Source organism: Physeter macrocephalus, chromosome 1 (assembly GCF_002837175.3).
Source record: "Physeter macrocephalus isolate SW-GA chromosome 1, ASM283717v5, whole genome shotgun sequence".
In the NCBI taxonomy this organism is placed as follows: domain Eukaryota; kingdom Metazoa; phylum Chordata; class Mammalia; order Artiodactyla; family Physeteridae; genus Physeter; species Physeter macrocephalus.
Genome location: NC_041214.2, coordinates 88990902 through 89013242, shown reverse-complemented (window position 1 = coordinate 89013242; position 22341 = coordinate 88990902). Strand labels below are relative to the sequence as shown.

Here is a 22341-nt window from a genome sequence, read left to right as displayed (position 1 = left end):
TAGCTCTAGTAGTTTTCTGGTAGCCTCCTTAGGATTCTCTATGTATGGTATCATGTCATCTGCAAACAGTGACAGTTTTACTTCTTCTTTTCCGACTTGAATTCCTTTTATTTCTTTTTCTTCTCTGATTGCCATGGCTAAAACTTCCAAAAACTATGTTGAATAATAGTGGTGAGAGTGGGCAACCTTGTCTTGTTCCTGATCTTAGTGGAAATGGTTTCAGTTTTTTTACCATTGAGAATGATGTTTGCTGGGGGTTTGTTGTATATGGCCTTTATTATGTTGAGGTAGCTTCCCTCTATGCCCACTTTTTGGATAGTTTTTATCATAAATGGGTGTTGAATTTTGTCAAAAGCTTTTTCTGCATCTGTTGAGATGATCATATGGATGGTTTTTATTCTTCAATTTGTTAATATGGTGTATCACATTGATTTGTGTATATTGAAGAATCCTTGCATCACTGGGATAAATCCCAGTTGATCATGGTGTATGATCCTTTTAATGTGTTGCTGGATTCTGTTTGCTAGTATTTGTTAAGGATTTTTGCATCTATATTCATCAGTGATATTGGTCTGTAATTTTCTTTTTTTGTAGTATCTATGTCTGGTTTTGGTATCATGGTGATGGTGGCCTCATAGAATGAGTTTGGGAGTGTTCCTTTCTCTGCAACTTTTTGGAAGAGTTTGAGAAGGATGGGTGTTAGCTCTTTTCTAAATCTTGGACAGAATTCACCTGTGAAGCCATCTGGTCCTGGACTTCTGTTTGTTGGAGGATTTTAAATCAGAGTTTCAATTTCATTACTTGTGATTGGTCTGTTCATATTTTCTATTTCTTCCTGGTTCAGTCTTGGAAGTTTATACCATTCTAAGAATTTGTCCATTTCTTCCACGTTGTCTATTTTATTGGCATAGACTTGCTTGTAGTAGTCTCTTATGCTTTGTATTTCTGTGGTGTCTGTTGTAACTTCTCCTTTTTCATTTCTAATTTTTATTGATTTGAGTCCTCTCCCTTTTTTTTTTTGCTGTACACGGGCCTCTCACTGTTGTGGCCTCTCCCATTGCGGAGCACAGGCTCCGGACGCACAGGCTCAGTGGCCATGGCTCACGGGCCCAGCCACTCCGCAACATGTGGGATCTTCCCAGGCCGGGGCACAAACCCGTATCCTCTGCATTGGCAGGCGGACCCTCAACCACTGCGCCACCAGGGAAGCCCCCTCTTTTTCTTGATGAGTCTGGCTAAAGGTTTATCAATTTTGTTTATATTCTCAAAGAACCAGCTTTTAGTTTCATTGATCTTTGCTATTGTTTTGTTTCTATTTCATTTATTTCTGCTCTGATCTTTGATTTCTTTCCTTCTACTTACTTTGGGTTTTGTTTGTTCTTCTTTCTCTAGTTCCTTTAGGTGTAAGGTTAGATTGTTTGAGATTTTTCTTGTTTCTTGAGGTAGGATTGTATTACTATAAACTTCCCTCTTAAAACTGCTTTTGCTGCATCCCATAGGTTTTGGATTGTCGTATTTTCGTTGTCATTTGTCTCTAGATATTTTTTGATTTCCTCTGATTTCTTCAGTGATCTCTTGGTTATTTTTTTATTTTTTGCAGTATGCGGGCCTCTCACTGTCGTGGCCTCTCCCGCTGCGGAGCACAGGCTCCAGACGCGCAGGCTCAGCGGCCATGGCTCACGGGCCCAGCCGCTCCACAGCATGTGGGATCCTCCCGGACCGGGGCACGAACCCATGTCCCCTGCATTGGCAGGCGGGCTCTCAACCACTGCGCCACCAGGGAAGCCCTCTTGGTTATTTAGTAACGTATTGTTTAGCCTCCATGTGTTTCTGTTTTTTATGGTTTTTTTCCCTGTAATTGATTTCTAATCTCATAGCATTGTGGTCGGAAAAGATGCTTGATATGATTTGTTTTCTTAAATTTACTGAGGCTTGATTTGTGACCCAACGTGTGATCTATCCTGGAGAATGTTCTGTGTGCACTTAAGAAAGTGTAATCTGCTGTTTTTGCATGGAATCTCCTATAAATATCAATTAAATCTCTCTGGTCTATTGTGTCATTTAAAGCTTGTGTTTCCTTATTAATTTTCTGTGTGGATGATCTGTCCATTGGTGTAAGTGAAATGTTAATGTCCCCCACTATTATCGTGTTACTGTTGATTTCCTCTTTTATAGCTGTTAGCAGTTGCCTTATGTATTGAGGTGCTCCTATGTTGGGTGCATATATAATTGTTATATCTTCTTGGATTGATCCCTTGATCATTATATAGTGTCCTTCATTGTCTCTTGTAACATTCTTTATTTTAAAGTGTATTTTATCTGATGTGAGTATTGCTACTCCAGCTTTCTTTTGATTTCCATTTGCATGGAATATCTTTTTTCCATCCCCTCGCTTTCAGTCTGTATGTGTCCCTTGGTCTGAAGTGGGTCTCTTGTAGACAGCATATATATGGGTCTTGTTTCTGTATCCATTCAGCGAGCCTGTGTCTTTTGGTTGGAGCATTTAATGTATTCATGTGTAAGGTAATTATCGATATTTATGTTCCTATTACCATTTTCATTGTTATGGGTTTGTTTTTGGTAGGACCTTTTCTTCTCTTGTGTTTCCCACTTAGAGAAGTTCCTTTATCATTTGTTGTAGTGCTGATTTGGTGGTGCTGAATTCTCTTAGCTTTTGCTTGTCTGTAAAGCTTTTGATTTCTCCATCGAATCTGAATGAGATCCTTGCCAGGTAGAGTAATCTTGGTTGTAGGTTCTTCCCTTTCATCACTTTAAGTATATCGTGCCCACTCCCTTCTGGCTTGTAGTTTCTGCTGAGACATCACCTGTTAACCTTATGGGAGTTCCCTTGTATGTTGTTTTTCCCTTGGTGTTTTTAATTTTTGTCAATTTGATTACTATATGTCCCGGCATGTTTCTCCTTGGGTTTATGCTGCCTGGGACTCTCTGCACTTCCTAGACTTGGGTGGCTATTTCCTTTCCCATGTTAGGGAAGTTTTTGACTATAACGTCTTCAAATATTTTCTTGGGTCCCTTCTCTTTTCTTTCTGGGACTTCTATAATGTGAATCTTGTGTTTAATATTGTCCCAGAGGTCTCTTAGGCTGTCTTCATTTCTTTTCATTCTTTTTTCTTTATTCTGTTCCATGGCAGTGAATTCCACCATCCTGTTTTCCAGGGCACTTATCCATTCTTCTGCCTCAGTTATTCTGCTATTGATTCCTTCTAGTGTAATAAATGACACTCTTATGAGCAAAAGTGGTGTTCACTAGGAACTACAAGATGATGTTTATCAAATGTCTAGAATAATACATACACAATAAAGTTTTAATAAAGGCTGGTTCCTGCCTGCGTTTTAAATTTATTATCACTTTACTGTTTTTATGGAGGGGGGTGTCACATGGAACATGTATCTTATTTATTATAAGCTGCTTCAGCTCCTTTTCTGGGAAATAGGTAGGGATATAAATGATAAATACAAGACAGAAATGAGATGTCAGGATATACAACCCACACATAGGAAAGACAGGGGACACAGGTCAGCAGGGAGATGCGTTTGGAGATATTGCTGAGACGTGAGACAGTAGGGCCTATACCTGCTTTGCTTACTCAATAACTCTCACCTTATGGGGTATTAAAGACTAAAAGAGGTAAAGCATGTGAAAATACCTAATCTGTGACATAAAGCTGATTGTCATTCTCTCTCTCCCGCTAAAAGAGAATGAGCCCATTGGGTCATTCTTGCCTTGATTGATCAGAATAGAATGTCTTGGAATGCTAAAGCTCTTCCTATAGCATAGTTGGTAATTTCTGAGAAGTCTTTCAAATGGGTCAGATATATTTCAAAATTAAGCCTTATATCTAACTCCAAATACAGGACACTACTGATATGTACACTTCCTTAAAAATGTATATTTTGATCTCAAGGCACCATTATGAGGACCCAGTTTCTACTGATGTTCCATCAAAGAATTTACCCTTTTATTTTTGCCAAGGAAACCATGCTTTAGGTATGAACATTTTCAAATCAGCCTTTATTTCATGCTATTGGAGTGTTGTCTTTTATTTTAATGTCAGTGTGTAAAGTGGCATACAATTTAAAATAACATACATGATACTGACATATTTATTCTTAGAACTTATGCATTATATTTACAGACATACAAATATAGGACAATGTTTTACAAAATCTTTTACTAATTACATGTTTACAACATTTTCAGAAATAAAATGAAATCTGCTGTAAACCACCTTACTGCAATATGTATATAAAAACGTTTCTAAATATCCATGTTCTCCTTCATTTCTATAACCATTTAAGCGCTTAGTTTTAAAAAATTCATCATACTCGTCAGCGTAGTCATACATCATTAGTCACTGCTGGACTTTTATCAAGTAGAGAAATCAGACTCCTTGATTAGCTGTGAGGCTGTATTTTCAAAAGCTATTAAGGAAAGTGACCTACTACTACTAAATGTCCTATTCTATTCTAGTCAAATACAAAGGCCCTTCCTCCCATGAGTTGTTTCCAGAGAAAATTGGTTTGGAGTGCTAAGCAAGTATGAGATTGAAAGCCCAGAAACCTGCTGACTTAAAATCTCCACCGTTAGCAGGGGCCCTGGTGGGTGGGCACTTAGCCTTTTCTTCATTCACTCTTCAGCGCTGGGAAGGTCACTGCTTCAGTAGGAAGTTCATAAATGGTCAGATGGAACTGTATCAAAGTCATCTTCATCTTATGTTAGAGTCTAGCAAGGCTAAATATTAAATTTTCTTTCCAGTTTTAAAAAAAAAGGTATATACAAAACACTGAGTACAAAAATTTTCCAACAAAAACATCATGACTTGTTTTGCATCTTGACATAGAAAAGACATTCATTATATTTTATATTTTTCTTTCATTATCAACCAAAACTGTAATCAAATATTTTCTAACTACTCAAATATAAATTTGAATAAGTCTGATAAAAATACATGAATAAGGTTTCATGCTATGTATAAAATTTGAAATAAGTTGAAAATTCCAATTATTCCTGTGGGAAAATTAGTCACAAATGTTCCAAATGTTGCATTATGTATGCTGACTGGGATTATTCCTTGCAGCTATGTGACAAATAGTCCTGTCCTTTGCTGAGTTTCATTTCAAATGGCTGTCTATAATTTGGAGATTGTACTGAGGTTTAATGTTGACTAGAAGTAAAAATACCTAGAGTTTAAAAATATACACAGCTAGGCTTCCCTGGTGGCGCAGTGGTTGCGCGTCCGCCTGCCGATGCAGGGGAACCAGGTTCGCGCCCCGGTCTGGGAGGATCCCACATGCCGCGGAGCGGCTGGGCCCGTGAGCCATGGCCGCTGAGCCTGCGCGTCCAGAGCCCGTGCTCCGCAACGGGAGAGGCCACAACAGAGGGAGGCCCGCATACCACACACACACACACACACACACACACACACAAAATATATATATATATATATATATATATATATATATATATATATATATATATATACACACAGCTAAATTCTAAACAAGTCCTATGACTGGTGGGTCTGTTTGGAACTGTAAATATAATGGGGTCTGGCTCTAAGCACTTAAAACACATTTTACTTTTGTTTCGTAAGGACCCTGAAGGATTGGGCTTTGAGCTCAGATGTTTTGTGTTATATAAGTTTAAACCTGTGACAACAAGGAGAAAACATTATTTTGGTCAGATACTCAACATGATTTTATCCAGAGTTACTTTTAGATGCTGCTACATGATAAAACGAGAGAACATTATTCTTAAATGCATGTACTGGTAAAGAAACCCCAGAACAGTTAACAACAGGAAAAAACCTACATAATTAGTATCTTCACTTACTCTATTTACTTGGTTTACAAAGGCAGTGAATACCAGAAGATATCACTGACAACTAAAAGGGTCTCAAAGTATAGGGGAAGAAAGACCCAAGTGGCTTAGACTTGAATTAGGGCTCCTGGTTTTGTGCTGAGCCCTTGGGCCCTTTTACTGCACCCATAATTGAGTAAATAAGGCACTGGTGGGAGAGCTAGATGGCTAGATGAAAAGACAGCAAGCTGTTTTTAAAACGCCACAAGTGCTTTAACTCAGCTACGGAAATTGGCAGTTAGCTGAAAGAAATGTAAGAAGCTTGGCTTTTCCTTTATTTTCATAATCTTCTGTTATTTGGGGAGCTGGAAGTGCATCTGCTGTGACTGGAAGGTGTTCGCAGGTCCAGGTATCCTGGGAGCAGCTTACAGGGGAGAAGGGGGTGGGCTCAGTGAAGTCAACACACAGGATGCAGAGTGCCACAAGCTACCAGCCTCAAGGTCTGGACCCTGTGTGTAGTGTGCTTGATTATAATGTTTAGATAATAGTGGGATGATACATGGAACCATCCTCTAAGTGGTAGTGGACTGGACCTGGGGGGAGGCCTAGGACACTGGCCTTAAATGCAACAGTATCTGTTTCATTGTTTTACTATGCAAAATCTAGACCTTCTACATTATTTTTATTTTACCTTGGACAGAACAGTCCAAGTAGTCATAATAGAGCTGAAAAACATGTTGAAGTCATTACTCCCCCCAAATTATACAAATTATCTAGCTTGGAACAATGGTTTCCACTACATGAAACACCTGGAATGTTTGTTGAAATGCAGATACCCAGGCCTCACTCTAGACCAACCGAGTGAGAATCTGTACTTTAACAAATTCTCCAGGAGATTCTAATGAACAACCACGTTTAGAAACTAGTGGATTCCAGAGGACTTGGAAACAGGGAAAGATAACAGCATGGCCGTGCTTTCAAGAGAGACAAATATCCTTCTGAGAAGATAGTCTTCAGTATGTGAAAGAGCCTACTCTCTAGAAAAGCACAGCCAGGTTAGGCTTCAGTGTTGAGTTCTCAATAATGACAGAATTAAGTTTCATTTGTGAAAACCAACCGTGTCTTCATAAACAATTCAATGCAAATGGATATAACCTCCCCTAAAATGGAGAAATGAAGCAAAATATTCCTGTTAGGAATCATGGAAACAGTCCCTTTTAAGAACACGTAAGCGCTTTGTTAAGCAGACGGCTCACAGCAGCAGTCACGCTGTCCTGTTTCGTTTTGGCCAGGCCAACACCCACGGTGCTGGGAGTCCTTACACAGCAGATAACTGGTGCTGCTGCTGCTTGGGCGGGGCAAGTTCCAGGAGAGCCTGAACCGTCAGCGCAACCTGGCTCAAACCTTTCTCTTCTAAAATGTGGAGAGGCAAACATAATTGCTCCTGAAATGGGACAATGTAACATAAAAACAAACAGAAGAGAAAAGAGGATGAACATCACAGAACTGAAAAGAAAAAATAAGCATCTCTTCTCTCCCTCATAATAATAAACTGAGATACAAGAAGTCAGTACCTGGGAATCTGACCTCTGTTAATATGAGTTATACAGAGATGGTACCTGACACTCACTGTCACTTTTTTTTTATTATTAATACATCTAAAAGTACATACAGATCATTTTGAATATTAGAAAATGGACAAGTTACATACACTTTTACATACAACAGAAGATAAACATACTACTATGGAGTAAAAGCAGCATCCTTCACCCCTGATAAATAAAAGAGCAATGCAGATCAGTAAAATGAGGCAGATGAAAATAGAAAAACAGTTCCAAGTTACCGGATGGCTGAAGCCTAAAGATATAACATTGTAGGAGAAAGCACTTTGGAAATTACAAACCATAGGAATGCAAGATAGTTTCATGCCATAACTCAGACTGCCTGAGAGAGGAATGCTCTCTACATTATAGACCTGACTATGAAAATCAGGGTTCTCAGACCAGGCAGGGATCACAGGAAGAAACTGAAGTATATCCTTGAGATTCAGAAGTATTTGAGAAAATGTCCCCTACACTGGATAATTCACGGAAGGCCCAGTTTGAATTACTTAAAAACTTGAATTACAGAATTTAAATAAAGAAATCATATTTGAAAAAGTATTTTATATCCTGGTATTTAATGGATTAAATTATGCTGGAGAACTATGATGTGAGCTTAGTCAGGAACATATTAAATAACATATATTTGAAAAGCATTTACATGTTTGCTTAAGCAAGTTAAATTACTTCTATCTTGTTTATTACCTCATTAATGTGTTTGGTTAATCCTTTCTTGTAAGACAAAAAGGCGTTATCATAAGAATAACATCTATCATTGATTAGATGAAAGAAAGAAGAGGTTACTCTTAAAGGAATGAAAGTGGAATTCTGGTTCTACTGAAAAAGAGACTATACATACTTATTAAAGAAGATAACTGGATTTTTCTCAGCTTTTCATTGGCACTTAATATATTATTAGGAAGTTTTACAAAACCCGTTGCAATTAAAAATATAACAAGTATGTTTTATGAACCGTTATTGGTACTTGTGCTTCTTAATCACTTTCTTTTTATTTAATACTGATCTTGATAAAACAAGGTAAATGGAATCTTTTGATCTTAAGAAACTAGCAACTTTGTATAAATCTTCTGAGTAAAATTGAAGTACAGATTAACTATACTTAAAATGAACCTGCAGGGTGTTTTACTCTGGGGGGAGACATATTTCCTCTGAGGCCGATTCCTTGATCTCCGTTTCCAGGGGTGCCCTGTGACCTGTAAGCCTGTGGCTTACACATTCCCTCAGTGGCTTATGCTTTCCAGATGCACATTTACCTTCTAGCTGGCTTAGAGGGAACTCTGTTCTGAAGAGAATGCACCATTACTCCCCCAAAACCACATAAAACACCATGTGTTTTTTTAAAGGGACAGAACTTCACAAAACGGAATGATCTCTGACTCAGAGACATCTTAAAAACAAAAAAAACCCTCCCCCCAACTCCAAAAGGCACTACTGCTGTTTTCAACACAGCGTTCAATGTTTCAGCATTAAAAATAAAAGGTTTTTAATGTGTTAAATAATTTCCCCATTTAATATGAAAGAAAACCAAAGCAATCAGATCCTCAGATTGACTATTGCAACATGATATGGTTCCTCACAATCTTCCTTCATACATGAGTTCAGTTGTCCAATTTTCTTAACAGAGTTCAGAGATTCCTGAATGTTCAGAAACACTATTTATGAGAACCAGAATCTGAATGCAATTATAAAGTACTTTCAAGCATTAAGGCTAGCAGCTAATATACTAAGCATTCTGAAAGAGGCATTCATTGCCTTGGGTACAGAACAGAGATTGCTGCCTAATACTTTACCTGCTACTGTTCAGATAAAATCTCCTCAACAGCCTATCAAATACAAGTTCACCTATTAAGATGGTTCAAATATATTGGAAATTACATAAATTCCGATTTTAAATTCTAAATAGGATTCTAGAAGTGAAGTTAAAGATAACAAACACAATAAATGTGCAGACAGGCGCCTACCCATGAAAGGTCAGCTCCAGATAATTTGCTTGTGTACTGTTTCCAATGTACACAATGGGCTCAGAATAGCAATCTAGGGAACCTACATTATCTTTGGACTGAATATTCTGATCAAATTAAAATTATTAAGATTAATAATATTATTATTAATAATAATAATTTATTAATAATAATAAATAATAATAAGATTAAATGGCCAGTGCCTTCCAGATGTCCAGAGAGCAGATGCTTATTAGGTGGACTTGTGCCTACCAATAAAGACAGATTTCAGGGCACAGCTCAATGCAGAGATCTAAGTGACCAGGTGCTCCCCAGAACAGAAGGGGTAGAACTGTTTCCTCATGAACAGCTGTTGAAAAGTTCAGCAACTCGTAATTTTAATACTTCTCACAATTTCAACACTTAAGTTGTGTTGAGGCATGGAAAGAAGGCCAGATGGAAATTTTATTATGCCATTTGGAAATAAAGTTCTCAGTCATATTCTAACAACAGGCTCAGGACTGTATTAGTAGACCCTGCTCAGCATTTATGATAAGAGAAACAAGGCCACATATAGGCCAGGAGGATGGACAAATGAGCAGAAGAAAATACACTGGTCTTTCTGCTCTTTGTTAGCAATCATAAATGCTTCCTCATGTGATGAGCTGCTCATCTGGACACACAAGGAAAGAATTTATCTACTTTATTGGTTAGCTCTTTGATGGCTAACCAGTTAAAAAAAAGCACATATGTAAATACTTTTGAATAAGAAACAAACCTCCTTTACCAAGCACAGGAATGAGATGGAAAAATCACTGGAATGCACTTTCGGCTAGAGGGGGAAGATCCAGTAATAAAGCATACAGAGAGTTAACATTAAAGTACAATAAAATGCCACAAAACCCAAAAGCTGGATAGATAGAGAGACAAAACTGGATTCTTCTGAATGTGCCCCAAGAGAAAGTAGTGTTTCAACAGTTCTTTTTACGCTGAGGTTTAGCTGAAGGATGTCAGAAGGGGAACAAAGATTGTCCTGTCCAAAGTGTGAGCAGGAAAGGAAAACAGAAAAATAAAGTCAGTGGATCAGAAATACAGATTTGAGTATAGAATTCAACATGATCATCTCTGTCATATTCAAAGAAACATATTCCATAACATTTTTTATTATGATGAATCAAAATGCTGAAAAACAAAACCACAAAGAATCCTCTATGTGCTCAGCTTGATTTTACTACTAAATAGCAGAATAAAATTGTTGGTGATTAGTATGAACATTCAGAATAAAATGAACAGAGGTGGATGCTGACTTAGGGTTATGTGAGGCCTGAGAGTGGTTGAGTGGGTGAGGCAGCCTCTTTCTCGACTCATTCTTCCCTATTAACAAAAAATAGGCCAGAAAGCAAGGACAAAGCCTGGGGGTGGGCTGAGGAGAGGGAAGTCTTCGGAGAAAGCCAGGTGAGTCAAGAAGGTTCAAAGAATGAAGCAAGCATAATAATCAGGGGAAATTTACTACCTGGAAGTCAGGTGTACTGAATGACTTGGTGTTCCTCTAAAAGTCAAGTCAAGTTCATCTTAACCAAGTCTTGTTTACTAATTGTACAAAATGAATCTAGAGTTGTAATGGGCCTTAGAGATCATCCAAACCCTCCAGTTCACAGATTAAGAAATTAAATAAATAAAAGCATTACTGGACTTGATAACAGAAAAATATTCTTTCACACATAACATATAATAACTCCAGAACATAAGATATTGGACTCAGAAGTTTTTATCACCAACTATAGTTTTTTGAATGTAACATATATTTAATAAAAGCATAATCATAAAGAGACTATCCATATGCCCAACCTTATTAGAGGTTTTTAACAGTCACTTTATTCTTCAGTGTTTCATTCATAATTTAACTTGTAAACATTTAAAAAGTTATACTGAGAAGGGAAATCATTCACCTTTATACATATTTTCTGGACAGAAGATCTGACAAATTTTTCAATATTAAGTTTTATGTTATCTGTTTTCAAAAGTGATCATTATTATATCCCTGATTTTATTTACAAGTGAAACATAGCAGGTGGTCATGTTTAGGTAAAGGTCATAATGCCCAGAAGTAGGGGAGAACAAAGGAAGAAGAAGAGGTATAGGTTTCTTCCTCCCTCTCATGGCAGAGGGACCTGAGAATGCTAGTTTAACCTACGAGTTTGTATTTATTCACTTCCCTTCATTTTGTTTTAGGCAAATGATCAACTGTTTTAGCAGAAGTAGCAGCATAACAGGAACCCATCTAAAAGTGTTAGTGATGGTGGTGGTGAGACTTGGGTGGAAGGCAGGAGTGGAGAAGGAAGAGGTGGCCCATGTGGAATGTCCATTTACTTTTTCTGGTGGGGGGAAAGAGAGGGGAAGGAGGATATGTCAAGAACTCCAGTCTAAAACCACCCTGGAAAAATACCATTAGTCTTTTTTTTTTTCAGTACCCAGTCTTTTAAAATTGTATTTTTTCTATCTCCTGCCTTCGAATAAATACTGTTAACCATTGCTTGGCAAATGGTGGAATAAAATGCATGCTTTAAAAGGCACACTGTTTTTGATTTTGTTGACCGATGGCGGTTATATTCTAAAAGAATTTCAGTGTATAGACTTTAAATCTGAGACAGATGACAGTTCTGTAAAGCCCAGAGTACATGTACAATGACTGTAAGAAGTCCTTTACAGGTTTGACATAGGCTAAGAAGTCCTTTACAGGTTTGACATAGGCTAAGTGTGACAGCATGTCTTGCCATGTGGGGCCGTTTTCAGCACTCTTCTCTCTAGGTATGTGGTGCCTCTTTTTAATCACTCATATTTTTCCTCTGGTCCCATTCCCTGCACCAACCCATGCCACATTCTCTTGTTCAAAGACACTGTGCTACGGAACTGGGGAAGGTATTGGGCATGCTTGTGATGGTCAGGTAGGATCATCTCAAGTAGGCATAAGGGAAACACTGAATGTTAGAGTGTACATGTGAATATTAGAACCTGCCTGTTAATATGGATAAATGTAAGCTGTTTATCTAGAAACCTTATTAATGCTCTCAATATGTTTAAAAATGGTTAGTTCTGGGGCTTCCCTGGTGGCGCAGTGGTTGAGAATCTGCCTGCCAATGCAGGGGACACGGGTTCGAGCCCTGGTCCTGTTAGATCCCACATGCCGTGGAGCAACTGGGCCCGTGAGCCACAACTGCTGAGCCTGCGCGTCTGGAGCCTGCGCTCGGCAACAAGAGAGGCCGCGATAGTGAGAGGCCCTCGCACCGCGATGAAGAGCGGCCCCCGCTCGCCGCAACTGGAGAAAGCCCTCGCACAGAAACGAAGACCCAACACAGCCAAAAATAAATAAATAAATATTTAAAAAAAAAAAAGGTTAGTTCTAAAAGAGATGATGAGCCTTCAGAAAACAATATGATGAGCCTTCAGAAAACAATATGATATAAAGGCAATACATTTGCTTTGAATTTGTCCACAGGAACAAAAAAGATCCTTGCTAACTACCACCAAATGTAAATTTCAGTTATTTTATAACTCAGCTTAAAAAAATGCAAAAGAAAAAAGTAAAAAATAAGTAGTAGAATCACAATCTACTTAATAAAAGGAGAAAAAATACTCATGGGAATGAACACTGGCTAGTGCAGCTGCTCTGTGGAGCTGGGTTCTCTTCCACTTTGTGAAAGAGCTGAAAGGGAAAGGTGTTCATTGGACAAGTGATGCTTTGACCTTCTCAACTCATGTTAGTTAAAGAGAGGAATGGTGAACTTGGTAAAATGAGTCATTGTCAGGAAAAGGCCCTTGGGACAAGGGCTTAACTTCGAGAGAAATAGTGGACTTGTTGAGTCCAGGGGCCAATACCGGGTTTCTGACAGCTAATTAAGAAGGTGATAGAAAAGTGTCATGTTTTTCTCCTTGAACGTTGGACAAAATATGGTGACAAGAACTGTAATGGTTGTAGTTAATGAAAAAAGTATCAAATGGCACCAGTTTTTATTTCTTTAAATTTATCTATATATGTCACTATATATAATATTTTTTAAGAGTGCCACACTTAACATAATTGTTTTTTAAAGGGTAAAAGTTTAACTATTTGTACTATTAAAGGGCAATAAAGCTCTAACTGAGGAACCTGGAGGCAAAAAATCTCAAGAGCAGGAAAAGTGACTAGAAATGGCCTCTTGTGTGTTCAGTTCCAAAGAGGTTAGTGGAAAACTGGTAAAGTCTGAATAAAGTCTGCAATTTAGTCAACAGCACTGTCTATGTGTTTATTGGTTTGGATGACATACTATGTTTACATTTATGTTAGATGTTAACAGTCCAGGAACCTAGGTGAAGTGTATACAGTATCTCTCTGTGATATTTTTGCAACATTTCTCAAAGCCTAAAATTATTTCAAAATAAACATTCTTTAAAAGCATTAAAGCAAGTGTTAAAAAACTGAAGCCAACTGAAGCCAACTGAAGCATTCTTAGGCTGAGATGCACTTATTCTGAAGCACAGACTCTACTGTGTATGAAGTTGTACACAAGTCAATCAGCAAGTGGGGATATTTAGGAAAATATCAGAATAACTATTTTTGATTACTTAGCACTAATTACTTACTACAACATATTGAAATTCATGTGTATATGATTTCTTTGCTTGGTCCTTGGAAATAATTAAGGGAAACTGCTCAAAATATAATGACTGACTCTAGTAACACAAAATCACGTTAGTAATTATCAACTTAGCTCAGAACTACCCTGTAAGATTTTAGATACCTGCATTTCTAAAAGATTTTAAGAAAATAATACCCAAATTTATTTAGCAACATAAAATATGATAAATTTATTACCTGAGGTACACCAATTTTTCTGCAAGCTTCGAGGAAATTCTCCACATTTCGTCTGCATTTTGCCATTGTTAATTTAGGCTGCAAAGGAAAGAAAACATGGTGTTATTAGCAAAGTTTAAAAAAATTTGCTAACTAAAAATACTCTTGCCAACTGCTTCATAAACTGAATGTTCTAGACCAGAGGGTCAGCAAACTTTTTCTTAAAGAATCAGATAATAACGATGTTAGGCCTCAGGGCCATATGATCTGTTGCAACTACTCAAATCTGCTAAGAGCTTGAAAGCAACCACAGACAATGTATAAACAAATAAGAGTGACTGTGTTCTAATAAAACTTTATTTACAAAAACAGGTACAGTCCTGTGGCCCACAGTTTGCCACCCCCTACTTTAGACACCGGGCTTTGATTTTTGTAAGGCAAGTGCTAAATAGAGAAATTTTAGGAGGATGGTTTAATTTTTTTCCACTTTAAAGCAATATACACCAAAGAAAAATTTGGAGGAATAACAAGAAAATTAATTACCCACAGCTCAGTCATTCAAATATAATCACAGTTATTAACACTTTGGTTCATTTCCTTTCAGTCTTTTTAAAGAAAACAGTAATAATAATAAAAAATCAATAGCCTTTGCTCATAAATATGTTACAGATGCATCATGTCTCTACTCAATGGTTATATTTAAAATTTTTTAAACATTTGAATTTTAAAAGATTGGATTAAAGAACCATTTTCCAAAGGGTGAAAATTTCCCATAGGAAATTTCCCTAGTCACTAACTAGTAAGCTTGCTTTTCTGAAAAGATCTCTGATGACTAGAACATAGTTGTATCACATGACCTAAAGTGATAGAATTTTTTGCCAAGTGGGTTATCATGTAAGAAAGAAATCTGAATCTCATTTCCCAAAGTGATTAACAAACTCAATTGTTCAAATTCATCTGTTGGTTTAAGTATCAGGCATGGAAGCCAAACATTTGCAGGGAATCTGACCTATGGTTTTTACAAAGCAGATGAAAGCCTGTACCATCTCTAGAAAGAAAAACGGTTTCACTTGTGAATATCTGGGTTTTCTTCAAAGATGGAATATCATACTGTTGCCAAGAAGAGAGGAAACAAGATAACTACATAGTAATGGTTGAAGGTACTATAATCTTGGCCTGAGAAACGTGGCAGGCACTAGGATTGGCTTTATTATAAAAGTTTTATAAAAGGCAACAACTGAGATGGAAGGAGAGTAATAATAATTTTAAAATTTCAAATTCAAAAGCTTTCAAAATTAAGTCTAGAAAGAAGATAACAGGTTTCCATGGAGAGCACCCCTTCTTGCCTATGCCAAGTTCTTCTATAACTGAGGTAAAAAAGTAAAAAAAAAAAGTGAAACATAAATAGAATCAGAATCTGCTAACAGAAGGAGAAAAACAATCATGGGGGTTCACACTGGCTAATTCACGCTGAAGCTGGGCTCCTTCTCTTAGACTTTTTACATGTGAAAGAATGGGTGTTCACTGTACGAGTGATGCTATGGTTTTAACTCCTTGCTAGTTAAGAGGGAGGTAAGGTGAATTGAGGCATAACAGAAAAGTCACTGTGGTGAAAGCTATTGGGACATGGGCTTAACTTTAAGAGAAACTGGGCAAAGAAAACATAGGACAACTGCTTTTCACTTAGAAAGAATTTTTCATTAGCTAGAAACTCCCTCTCCATATACCAGTAGAAATGGAAGCAGAATCAATGCAACCAGCTTTCCTTATTCTGAAGGGACCTTAGCTAAGCAGACCAGGATCTTGATCTGAGTTTGGGAGAGAAGGCTAGGGGCGTCGTGTGCACAGGTGGATCATGAATGTGAGACTCTAGCAAAAGAAGGGGACCTGGGCATTTCATTCTATAAAAGAAGGACCCCTACATTTCTGAAACATCTCCCTTAGATGTTGGAAGGACAGAGTGAAATAGGTTTTACTGCATAGGCAGAAAAACAAGTTTCCTCTGTGCAAAAGAAGGGATAAAAAGATAGAGTTCGTGTTGCTAAGTAAGAAACTGGTCCAAGAGTCACCACCATCTCAGACAAAAAGAAAAGAAAGCTCAGAATAGTGATCCTGGGGTCCAACTCAGCATTATCTCTATGAGGAGTACTAGCACTCTAAATGTGTGTGGGTGGGGGGTTGAGGAGTAGAATAAAAAGATTCCTTTGAGATTTCCCCTACAAAGAGCAGATTTCTGACTGATGAAGGGGAAATGGAGTAGGGAACCATCATCTGTCTCCAGTCATTCCTTCTCTTAGCATTTGTCTAAATCCCAGGGATGTAGGTCAGTGTTTCATAATTGGGATACAACTCCTTCTTATAGTCTGATGAAAGCTGTGAATCTACTCTTGGGAAGAATACACATGCATACAATTTTAGGGAGTTCAACAAGTGCTGGAAACCCTAGGAGTGCATGAATCCCAGGCTAAACATCCCTGCTCTGTATGTGTACAATGGAATGGCTAGTTAAAAGGACCCAGGGGTGTAGACTCCCTATCACTCTGGAGTGTAGAAGGACTCATGATTTTGCCTTAAGTCAAATATCAGAGGAACCTGCTATCCCCAAAAGCTTTTCCAGAACTTAGGATGACATAAAACATGGTTTTGGATAGCCATGTAGAGCCTGTTTCATTTCTGTAATGTACAGCCCGATCTGAATAAGAAATCTTATGTGGGTTTTGGGGAAGAAAGTAAATAATTTCAGCAAGAGGAAAGGAACTAGACTGAAAGGAATAAGAAATAAATGATTTTGCTATTTGAAAATTGAAATGATTCAGCATTTTTTCAGGTCATCTTCCTTGGTGATATGGTTCATTCAATGAGTTGTCACATCACAATATTTGTAATGATTTTTTTATATGATTCAATAGTGCACTTCTAACAATGTGAACTCCACTACTTAAAACCTATGCCTATTGAACAACTGAACAGCAGTTTATCATACATCATAGATCCTCCCAAAATAACAAAGAAAGGTGAATTATAACCTAATGGTTACAAGCACAAGTGCCCTTCTGAGTTTCTTTCGAAATACCTGGACTCCCCTTACAATGAGGGATCATTTCTTGAACTGGGGGGAAAAAAGCCCGGTTCGTACAGTACATCATGAAAGTGTTTCTTAAGTTACACTCAGAGATCTAATTAGCAGGTTTTCAAAGAATTACAGTAAATCACTATGTGTTAATGTAGTAGCCACAAAGAAACTGCTACAGTTTTTCATTTGTATTTGGCTTTAATTTTATATTCTCATCAGGAAAAATCTCTAAGAAAGTAAGTTACAAAGCTCTCTGTATAGTCAGAAGAACAAAATAAAGGGAGAAATAGTCTAATATGAGGGAGAGCAATTCAATATGAAGGAAAAATAGATATAAATATTTATACTGAAATCTAGTACTGTAACAGTATCCCCATTAAAGCAATATTGACTTATTCATAATAATCAGTATCATAATTTAAAAGTGAGGTGGTTTTCTTTGCTTTTAATTAAAATACTGGACAGTTTTCATCTGGTTGACTCAAAGTCCATTTTTCCACCCCCAAATGTTATAATTTGGGCATTTTTACATACTGAGGTGTTTCTCAACTTTATAGCTCATTTATTAACCCAAAAGATCCCCTCTTAAACAATTTTATTTAGTAGGCCTACTTGCTTTTAAGTGTCAAGGATACTATTTCACAAAAGACCTCTTTTATTTATTTTACTTTTTAAGAGGAATTCATGTTCTTGAGAGAATGGACCACTTGTAACTGATCTCTGTACCTTTCATCCTATTCAGAATGCCTACCACTGACTAGCTGCTCAATAAATATGACAATGTTGTTGATTTCGTTAGCAAGTTTTAAATGCTCTAATTTCATGTTATATCATGTTTCTTTGACAAGAAGGTCCATGTGTTTTATGTCTCTAAGCGGTTTAACATTGATAAAATAGTTTTATTTTTCCTGTATGTAAATATTTTACATTCTTAAATGAAAGGCACTATGTTTGGGAGATGAAGATAAAGAACCTCAGTCATCCTTACTCTCATATTCCACTTTCTACATGAGCTCCTTGCTACTTCCTAAGTACTTCCCCTGAAAATGAAGAATGATAGATTTGTCTTTTTTTATTACTAAAAAAATTTATTTTTCTTAATTCAATTGACAGAAACTGGGAAGAATGCAAAGTATGAATAAGCCCTTCCCCTTCTGGCGTTGCCAAATAGCATGTCAATTCCTGTTCTCTTAATCACCACCTTTAGGAGCAAAACCAAGTCTTTCAAGTCTTTGGGGGCATAGTTGATTTGGTAGTGCTACTGTTCTTCTCTGCCTTTTCTACACAAAGCTGAATGCCTGTTTTCTGAGGTCACTAAATAAAAAGTGGCTACCTATTTTCTTTAGAAGCAAATGCATGACTCTGTTTTTGGATATGCTAGAGGGGAAAGGGCCATATCAGCCTCTTGGGACCTTGGTAACAAAGCAGCTTTTATAATCAGAATCAAAGGTCCTTGGGAGGCTTAAATGATTTGCATCTGGGGAGGCAGCAAGATGAATGTCCAGAGTGGCAATCTATAGGCCTAGATACAACTGCAATTTGAGTAAAGAATTTGCATCAGGAAGTATGTGCTAAATAACAACAAATGACCAGAAAATGAGATGAGGGCAAAACCTCTGAAACGGTTAGACACTGCTAAGCATGTTACAGATGCACAATATCCATTCAGACTCATCAAAAGAGCTGTCACAACATCAAATAATAATCAAATGCAATGTGGAAACCTTGATTACATCCTGTTGTATGTGCATACTAGTGAGGGGAGAGGAGCAGAGCAGCCGTGAAAGATATTCTTGGAACAACTGGGGAAATCTGAATATAACTTGTGGATGCTATTGGTGCCTCACCCAATGTTTCTTTACTTAGCCTGTGCATCCATCCTCATTTCCTACCCCCACTCCCTGCTGGCTGCTAAGGGCTCAGAGCTGTCCCTTCTCAGTTTCAGCCTGATCCCATAGGGAGCACTGTGAATGAATCACATCACACTCCCACCTTGAGGAATAGGGCTCAGCCACCATTGTTCATCCCTGGCTTCAGGCTATGGTTAAGAGCAAGGTGGCCTAGGACAATTCTCAGAAATATTTAGGGGGTAAGGTGTTATAATATCTGCAACTTTTAAATGGTGCAATTAAAATACACACACACATGAACACACATAAATACAGACAAAGCAAGATGGCAAGATGCAATGAATGTCAGCACTAGATGGAGGCTTTAAGGGTATTCTTTGTGTTATTCTTTCAGTTTTTCTGAAGGTTTGAAATCTTTCTTAATAAAAATTTGAAGGTGTGCGCCGCAACTACTGAGCCCACATGCCACAACTAGAAAGAAGCCTGCAATGAAGGGAACCCCTGCCACGATGAAAGAGCCACCTGCTGCAACAAAGATCTTGCGTGCTGCAACGAAGACCTGATGCAGCAAAATAAATAAATAAAAAAGAATGGAAAAAAAATATTAAAAAATTTTGAAGGAAGAAAAAGGAGAGTTGTGTCAATCTAAAACTTGCTCTTTCTCTTGTGGGTTGCCATCCTGATACTGATGTCCATATCTAACCAGCAGTCTAAAAAAAACCTGCCAGTCATCTTGAATGCATATTCTGCCTCATTTTCCACCTGAGGTTGGTCCCTCAATCATGTCACTTCTACCCCTGAAATATTCATCATTCTAAACTGCAATTATAATCACATTATTCCTCTCAAATTCTTTCTGTGTTTCCTGATTGTCTACACTAAGATAAACTTCTATCTCTCTGACATGGGACATGAGGCCCTTGTCACATGGCCCTTAGCTTACCTCTCTAGCTACATCCTCTGCCATTTACACCAATACCTTGTGAATGATCTATTCTGAACAACTTAAGAAATCCTTGAATATGCCATGATCTTCCTTAGCTTTTTAGTTGAGGAATACTATGCCCAGAATGCTGTTCTCCCTCTCTGTGCTGCTGGCAAATTCCTACTCATACATCAAGAATTAGTTCAAATTTTACCTCCTCTGGGAAGGCTTTCCTGAACTTTCCAGGCAGAGTTGAAGTGGCCCATTTTCTGTATTCCCATAGCACACTTCTTACATACCTCTTTTATAACATCACACACAGCTGTAAGTTATTATTTACATGCCTACTTTTTCTCTAGTAGAAGTGAGACCAGGAAGGCAGGGGCTGGACTCTATTCATATTTTTACCCTTAGCATTCTGCACAGTGCCTGCCTCTGTACTTAACAAATGTCTGATGAAGAGCCAACTTTTTTTAAGCATTATAAACTTACTACAGCTGGTGAGGGAACGTGAATGCTTGGGACAGATCGAGGCCGCACATGATTGGCCAAATGGCAAAGAACAACACCATCGGTTAGAGCTGCTCCAAGATCACAAGGCAGAGATACTTTTAACCGGTACTCAATATGCTAAAAGAACAGGAAAATGTGAAATATATTAATTCAAGAGTGGCTGACACACAGGACATAATGGAGTCACAATGGAATATTTTTAATTAGAAATCAAGTTAAAAAGCAAATAACTCAAGTACCACAATCTCTATTTTATCTTTCTATCCTAAGTCAATAATTTAAGGAGATCATATATATATATGTATGGCAGCCAGGTGACAGTGCTGCAAAGTTCCACAACAGAATTCATTTACAATTTTCTGACTAAAAAACAAAAAACTAGATCCAATTTTAAAATAAACACTACGTATGATGTAAGTGTGGTATGTATCGATATATGTATATGTGTACATACATATGAATTATTATTACTCTAACAAGATTTCTTTAAATCATGAGGCAGAAAAAAATTTTAAATGAGTAGGGTCAGGGGTTGAGCTTTATGGAATAACCCATCTCATTTTCCTAGTAAACAAGTGAAAAAATTCATCACACGATGGGCATCACAGCACACAATGGGCACTTGTTGATTCTAGTAAAAATTATAAGTCAAATGAACAAGTGATGCCAGGATTATGGGCTACACCAGTATCACTGAAAAATGTAATTCAAAGGCAATGTACATACTTTCCGTAGTTGATCTATTAATTCCAGCTCTTCTTCTCTCTGTCTTGAATTCTGTCTTGTTACCGGATCTTTAAAATCAGTGGTAGGTGCAGAAGATGAAAGAAGGGGTGACGCATGACCTAAAAAATATTGGTATGTAAGATAGAAAAGCGACTGCCAGTGCTGCAAAAATACTCAGATCCACCTGATCACAGTTTCCTTGAAAGTACAGCACTTTCTACTTCTGGACTGACCTTTAAAAAAAAGCTTTTATTATGGAAATTTAAAAATATGCACAATAATAGGGAGAATAGTATGAAAAACTACCAAATGTCCATTACCCATTTGGCTCAACTACTTTGTGTGTTTGATTACATCCATTTAAAAACGTTTCTCTTGAAAAATATCGCATGCAAAAAATTAGACAAATCATAAGCAAACAGCTCAATAAATTATCATCACAAAGCAGACATAAGCAAGTCAATAAATGCAACATTACCAACACCCAGGAGACCCTCTCATGTTCTCTACCCATCAGTATCAGTACCCAACAGTTATTTCTAGTACCACAGGTTCTAACTATGTACCTCCTGGCTTCTAACACCACAGATTAGTTTTGTCCATTTTTGAACTTTCTACATATAAAACCATATTATATGTGTGTATGTTTTTATGTTTGGCTTCTTTTGATCAACATTATAAGATTTATCCACGTTGTTGTGTATATTAATGTGTTCATTTTCATTGCTTATTTAGTATCCCATTGTACATACACAATTATTTATCCATTCTATTGGTTTTTTTAAATTTTTTTAACATCTTTATTGGAGTATAATTGCTTTACAATGGTGTGTTAGTTTCAGCTTTACAACAAAGTGAATCAGTTATACAGACACATATGTTCCCATATCTCTTCCCTCCTGCATCTCCCTCCCTCCCACCCTCCCTATCCCACCCCTCTAGGTGGTCACAAAGCACCAAGCTGATCTCCCTGTGCCATGCGGCTGCTTCCCACTAGCTATCCACCCTACGTTTGGTAGTGTATATATGTCCATGCCACT

The 22341-nt window shown here is 37.5% G+C and overlaps 1 protein-coding gene across 13 annotated transcripts in view; it reads right to left on the bottom strand.

Moving 5' to 3' along the window:
* Nucleotides 1-5472: 5472 nt before the first annotated feature.
* LRCH3 (leucine rich repeats and calponin homology domain containing 3) overlaps nt 5473-22341 on the bottom strand; it is a 126925-nt gene continuing 110056 nt past the window's right edge. For 5 of the 13 annotated variants that reach the window (XM_024124397.3, XM_024124389.3, XM_024124391.3 and 2 more), the window contains 4 exons: nt 21302-21420; nt 20555-20692; nt 14236-14313; nt 7273-10416 (listed from right to left, as the gene is read on the bottom strand). In XM_024124397.3, coding sequence (XP_023980165.1) covers nt 10216-10416; nt 14236-14313; nt 20555-20692; nt 21302-21420 — 536 coding nt within the window. In that variant the 3' untranslated portion in view covers nt 7273-10215. The other 8 variants (XM_024124398.3, XM_028492847.2, XM_024124392.3 and 5 more) reach the window with 6 other exon arrangements.